This window comes from Ciona intestinalis, chromosome 11 (genome assembly GCF_000224145.3).
Source record: "Ciona intestinalis chromosome 11, KH, whole genome shotgun sequence".
In the NCBI taxonomy this organism is placed as follows: Eukaryota; Metazoa; Chordata; class Ascidiacea; order Phlebobranchia; family Cionidae; genus Ciona; species Ciona intestinalis.
In genome coordinates, this window is record NC_020176.2 from 1,155,593 (window position 1) to 1,162,292 (window position 6,700).

General features: G+C 30.9%; 1 protein-coding gene across 1 annotated transcript in view; it reads right to left on the minus strand.

Moving 5' to 3' along the window:
• LOC100185587 (uveal autoantigen with coiled-coil domains and ankyrin repeats) overlaps window positions 1-6,700 on the minus strand; it is a 9,908-nt gene extending 3,208 nt beyond the window's left edge. Inside the window, exons 1-14 of the mRNA XM_009861826.3 lie at window positions 6,431-6,700; window positions 5,888-5,999; window positions 5,204-5,359; window positions 4,821-4,932; window positions 4,469-4,596; window positions 3,853-4,066; window positions 3,647-3,697; window positions 3,306-3,400; window positions 2,787-2,844; window positions 2,281-2,504; window positions 1,813-1,948; window positions 1,326-1,492; window positions 910-1,064; window positions 436-599 (exon numbers count right to left, since the gene is read on the minus strand). Of these exons, the coding sequence (XP_009860128.1) occupies window positions 436-599; window positions 910-1,064; window positions 1,326-1,492; window positions 1,813-1,948; window positions 2,281-2,504; window positions 2,787-2,844; window positions 3,306-3,400; window positions 3,647-3,697; window positions 3,853-4,066; window positions 4,469-4,596; window positions 4,821-4,932; window positions 5,204-5,359; window positions 5,888-5,999; window positions 6,431-6,558 (1,900 nt within the window). The 5' untranslated portion in view covers window positions 6,559-6,700. The remainder of the gene's footprint in view (window positions 1-435; window positions 600-909; window positions 1,065-1,325; window positions 1,493-1,812; window positions 1,949-2,280; window positions 2,505-2,786; window positions 2,845-3,305; window positions 3,401-3,646; window positions 3,698-3,852; window positions 4,067-4,468; window positions 4,597-4,820; window positions 4,933-5,203; window positions 5,360-5,887; window positions 6,000-6,430) is intronic.

A 6,700-nucleotide genomic window follows, 5' to 3' on the forward strand; every position in this document is an offset into this window, starting at 1 on the left:
CTTCTAACGCTGCATGTAGCTATACTTGTGTAAATAATTGACCTCATTGCTAAATTCGTAAGTTTTCAATGCGTTTTTCCCATTACTGCTACCTTTTTTAAGCAAAATACATGACGTAACAATTGAAAAAAATGGTGTTTGTGACGTACAATAGGCCTTCTAATTTCAAACGTAAAATGTGAATTATCAGGCCGTATCTCTAGTAGGCCGTGGTAGAACTTAGAAAAAGGAAATAAAAAAAGGTTACAAAATAACTTTTAATAATTTTTTTTTATAAAAAAAAGTTTCAGTAAATGAAAAAAAAAAAAAAAACTTCTAAATACAAAACTGGTCACCTAAAACTGACAAATAAAGTTAAAAGTTTTTAATCTTACATAAAAAAAAAAAAAACGCTGTATAGTGTATATAAAACAAAACAAAAATTGTAAATTTTACCTTCCAAATAATTTTGCAATTTATGATGAAATGCCTTCATTTTTGCATTGAGTTTAACAACATTGGATTCACTTGCAATCACATCTTGTTGCTGCTCAATAATAGCAAGCCTTGAATTTGCTTTCGTGATATCAAGTTCTTCTTGAAGAACTTTCGTTTCATCTCTGAAAAAAAATATGAATGAATAAAATGATTTGAGTAAAAATTTCGATTTAATTTTTTTAAAGGGTGAATTTTGTGAATATGCAGATATTGCTGGTAAATTTGTATAAATTATGAAAATAAATTAACAAAATGAAACTCAGTACTTATCAACAGTTTGTTAGAGAAACATAAATAAATACTATACCCTAAAATGACATATGTGGTAACTAACTAGGCATAATATGTATGAATTACTGAATAAAATACCGGTATTATTACTTTCTAAAGTTGGCTAACTTTAATTTTTTCTAAATTCAATAAACTTCTTACCTCTCCTTTGCTTGTGTTTCCTTTATCTCAGTAATTTCTAACTTTTGGTCATTATATTTAATTTGTAGTTTTTCCAAAACATCTTTAGTTGCTTGGAGCATCAGTTCAGTTTTGTGAAGTTGTTGTTGTGTTAACTTTCCCTCTTCAACAAGAAACTGAACAAATGGAGAAATTGAGGAGTTAAATATAAAAATTTAAGACGTTTTTTGCAACCCCTGGCTCTATGTAAAATATTTGTTACATTGACTATTGATTAGAAAACATTTTACATATTTTTTGAAAATTTGAAAACATTTTCTATTCTCGTCAACATTTGTGTAAAGTTTAGTTTAAACAATTGAGTTTCAATGATAAAAAGAGTAGAAACAAAAACATGAAACATTTTGAACATAAAGCACAGTTTGATGTCAACTTACATTATTCTCATTTGTTAATTCATCTTTTTCGAAAATCCTTTGTTCCGTTATTTCAGCCAACTTTGTTTCAAGGTCTTTCTTCACTTCATATTCAACATTCAAAGCATCACGCAGCTCGTTTCTCTCCTTTCTCACCAAATTACATTCTTCTTGCAACTTATTGTGCTCTGATTTAAAGCATAGACATATAAAAAAAACACAAAAATTGCGGTTTCAAATTATTATAATTTTTTTAATGTTTTTATTTTATTCTATGTGGGTAAAGTCCTCCAACGTGGCACCCCATGGGTCCTAGGATTTAGGCCAGGATGGATATTAATGCCTTGGTTTTGTTTGGAAATAGCAGCTAAACAAACAGAACAGCTGCAACCGAAGTCACCTATAATTCACAAACTTATGTTACAATATTGTATCTGCTAGTGGTGGCTGTAGTTGCCAAAAAAGATTTTTGATAACTGTGTTTTGAAAACATGATGACGTCACATACCAACATCATGTTTTGCAGCCTTTTCTTCCATATCTTTAAGTTTTGCAGAAATTTCGTCAAACTTTTCTTGATGAGACCTTAGGGAAGTCAAATCCTCCAAATTTCTCTGATGTGTTTCTTTAAGTTGTTTTAACTCCTACCAGAATTTTTGACACGATTATTTAAACTAGTAGGTAAAATAATAATTAGAGCTTATTACAGTTTTTTCAGCAAGCATGACAATTGACAAGTATTAATACTAGGTTAAAACAAATGTTATTAGGTGTCTTGCCCACATAGAAACATCCCTAAATTCTATTTACAATAGTAATACCAAGTCAAACCAATATCCTTCAGTTTATAAGCGCCAAACCTAAAATGCGGGAGAGGCAGAAATAGTTAAACACGCTTTTTTTATGTTGGCCTGTCTACCCTGCCACCCCTGGTGTGACTCCCAGTTTATGGTCGATTGCTGTTACCACATCTAACCTCATTTTCTTTTTCTTCTTTCAAAGTCAGTTCCTGCTTCCATGAATTAAGATGAGATGCAATTCCGGTGATTTCGTCCACTTTTTCCTGGATCATCTTCTTCGTGGTTTCCAACCTCTGCATCTGAAGAGGGATTTTCTCCCTCACAGATTTGTACAACTCTAATTGTGTTTCCAACACTTTACTTTTACCAAGCTGTACATGGTATAATTCTTTATATGAGTCTGAAAAAGTAAGATGTTTTTATCAAATGCAATGCAACCAGAAAAGGGATAGAAAATGTCAAAAAAGTTAAATCCTGAGACTTTGGTTCTAGAGAATATTAACTGTTTTTAAAACATTTCTGAATATAATGAATGTAACTTGATTCATTCTCACATGGGGGAAGTCAGTCATTAAAACATGGTGTTTTGTAAAACACAAGTGGTTTTTGTAGTTGCCCTATTATGCAAGAATAGGGGTCTTTCAATTTAAGAAATAGTAAGATTAATATGAGCAACACAAACCATTAGAATGATTTTCTTCTGCTTTAATGGTTTTTTCTTTGAGAGTTTGCACAGACTTCTGAAAATATAAACAGAGTATTATCTAATATCTATTATGTAAATATATGTCTGTATGGTATCATGACTAATGGGAAATAACAGCATATATTTACTAAAGTATGTGTTTTAATATTCCGTTTCTTTTGGTTTGACAATGAAAATGTTAAACCAGTAAAATAAATTAATTGTTATTGTATATTTTCAAAAAGAATCAATGTCAGTTGAGATGTCATAACAGTTATAACATCGCTGTTCTGTCTCATAAACCTAATAACTTATAAGTTACCACAAAAACCACTTTGGGTGCTTATTTTTTGGGAATTAATGATAATTTTAACAACCGCTTCTGGGTTTGAGCAATTACTGCTTAGTGTCTTGACCAATGACACACTAAATACACTATAGAGCCTCGAACCCAATATCCTCTGTTTAATAGGCTTATTTACACAAAAAATAGGGAAAAACAAACACAAAACTTACCGTACTAGTTTCTCTTGTTCTGTACATATTTTGGACAAAATTAAACTGCTTACTTATTTCTGTAAGCGCTCGCTCTACATTAAATTCATTCATTTCTGAAACATACGTGACACATCACCATTTTACAAATAAGCGAAAAATAATCAACAAATGGGATTTTTTTAATAGCAAGTACCAGTGAGCACAGGATGGAATGAAACATTTGTTGACAAATAATGAAAGATTACAAATCACAAAATGTACAAAAAATGTGCATGAATTTTTTGAAAATACTAATTCTACAATAGCTATGCATATGACAACAAAAAAAAACACAGAAAAACTACAAGCAAAATTCTAACCTGTTTCAGTAGAAATTGTGCGCTTTTCATTGGCTGCAGCAACAACAGGAGCTGTATAAAAAATAGAGCACATAAGATTGGGGTCGTTATTTCTACTGAAACAGATTTTAAAGCACCACACAACTTGAAAAAACGCAAATACACTTGCATACTTCAAAATTTAGTTTGTACACTTCACAGTTTTCTTGTAAACATTCCTGTCTAACCTTTACAAACATTTTCACTTGTTTCTTGTTCAATAGAATCCGCTGCAGCTTCAAAATTGAGAGTCTTTTTTAATTCAGGTGTCATTGCTTCCAGTCTCCTCTTTAAATACCTTCCGTGGAGGAAGTTATCTGATGATGGAGTAGCCGGTCGCTTGCGTTCTGTTGTGGACGGTGTACGACCACAATCTCTTAAACTTCGAACTGGACTGTCCACCTTAAAAAATATATTAATTTTACCATGATATCTAATTTAATTAAAAGTCTATTCTATGTGTGTAAGGTCCAACAAAGTGGCACCTTATGGGACCTAAGTTGGTCCATTAGCTAGCACGTTGCACCCACAGACCACGGTGCTACAAAGTACAAACCATTAGTAAACACTGAATTGGAGCAGTGACTGTTAAAGAGCTTTGCTCGAAACGAACACCATCAGTAGTATTCAATTTATCATATTCTAACAAATACCTTTGTATTTTTGTATGTAACTGAACTGAATAGAACAAATATAAATTACAATTGGGACTGTTTAAATATTCATGCAAGGTAGAAACTATTTTAATGCAAGGTATAAAAGAAACAAAAACCAATCTTCACAAGTTTATATTACATGACTCACTTTAAAGAAACCAGCATCAAAGGTAACCGAAGGCATTTGAACTTTCTTTTTAAGCGCAGCCTTTGCAGCAGCAAGCCTTTTCTTTGCTTCTATTTTTTTCGCCTCATTTGTTGTGTTTGTTGCTGACTCTAAATAGATAATTAATTTTAACACAAGAAGGTAATGCATAGAACACTGTTTAGTATAGCGATTTAAAAATGGTTTATTTATTCTTAAGCTTCTTAATCCCTTACTTCTTTGGAAAATTCTTTTTATATTTTGTTTACCTATGTATACCTATTTTTATTTTATATTTGTATATTACATTAAAACTAACAGTAGTTATTTATTCTTAAGCTCATTAATCCCTTACTTCTTTTCAGCGTTCTCTTTTTAATATTTGTATTCTTTTCAGGTTCAGTCTTTGGCCAATTGTTTTTCTTCCTTTCTTCAAGATTGGAGAATTTTTCTTGCACGTCAACCACCTGGTATAGATCAATACAAAATACGGTAGCATGTTAATAACCTAATCTAACAACCTAACAATGTTTTTATGCCGATACACCTTCTTCTAGGCTTACACTATTAACAGGATGTACCTAAAAAAAACGAAGTACAGGACCGAACTCTTTTTTTCTTTATACACTGACTGAAACATTTCTTATTTTTCACAAAAAAGGGTCTAGACCCCTGAATATGCAAACAGTAAGCTGATCAAATATAATAGGCAGTTGTCTGTATGTGTGAATCTCTTACCTGAAAATTGACCATATCCCAAAATCCTTGTAAATCATGACACAGAACTGGTTTATCATTGCTTCCAAATTCACATTTATCAATTAAACCCGAAAATTGGGAAAATCTTTCCTTCATCAATAGTTTAGCTTGGCCAATACATGTTCTTATATCTCCCTGTTAATAAAGATGGTTAGAAAGGAAACGGCTAAGAATTTTAAAATTGATAAAAATGCATTTTTTTTATTTGTGTATCGTACTATGTCAAGCTACCACAACATTTGTCACATGATTAAAGATTAACAGCTTATCTAAAAATGGCAAACACAAGTAAACAAAAACACACATTTACAAATACTTTTAACTTAGAGATACATGTACATAACCACAACAACCACACCAAACATTTATGAAACATTACCAAAACATTCATTTGTACAATCTATTTAAATTCAGGACAGCTTTTACAGAGAATATTTAATACTGAAATAATTTTTAAGAAAATGTTTTTCTGCTTGGATTTTCACGTTGAATAAAACTTTAACCATCAAGGGTCCGGCATTAATTATTTTTCAAATCACAATTATTGAATGGATTTGGGAAACGAAAATAACTTTATTAAGGGGAAAAAAATTAAGCTGTATAATAAATAAATATATATATATATATATATATATATACAATATAAAAAACACATTTACATACAAGAATAGTTTCTGCATTTTCTTTGCCAACTTCTTCAGAAATTGTATCTTCATAAATTTTCCATTTATCACATAACTTATTAAGTGCCTCTGCATTGCTTTTCACGAGGTTTCTGTTATGAAAAAATCACAATATGGGGTTATTTCACTTTGTTAAAAGTTCAAACAAATGTTCCATTTTGATAATTCCAGATTGCAAAAATGCATTGAAAATTTGCTACTGTGCAATTTTTTTTAAATTTACACCCAAATCCTCTTAATGTTACTAAATTTGTAAAAATCTGCACAAATTATTTGTAAACAATACTGCTGTATATAACCTTAATTAATAAACGCAAAGGTTTATGGAAACTTAGATACAAAATTTCTTAAGATGCAAATCCATAGTCATATTCGCTTACTTTAAACATTTCCCTAAAAAAAATTGTAACAAAATAAAGGAATGGAGTAAATTTTAATTTGTTTTTAACTTAACATTTCAATTTGGAGGGGGGACACTAATATACCATATAAACTTTGCAAAAAATTATAAACGCAACAGCACCTGTAATATGGAACATCATTAACAACATCGGTAGTGACTTTCGAATCTTCATTTGCGTTGATACTTGCTGTTGGGTTGGAGTCTGCAAGTTCAACAGTCTTGCTCGGGTCTGGTTTGGCGTCCTCCATGTTACAGATATTTAATTTGTGTGCTTAAGACAATACACAACATCAGTTCCGTATTTAAAAATGAAAATAAATCGCCCTTTTCAAAAAATTCAAATGCGGATATAATTTCGCGCCGAATGAAACAAAGCTGATATCGAATAAA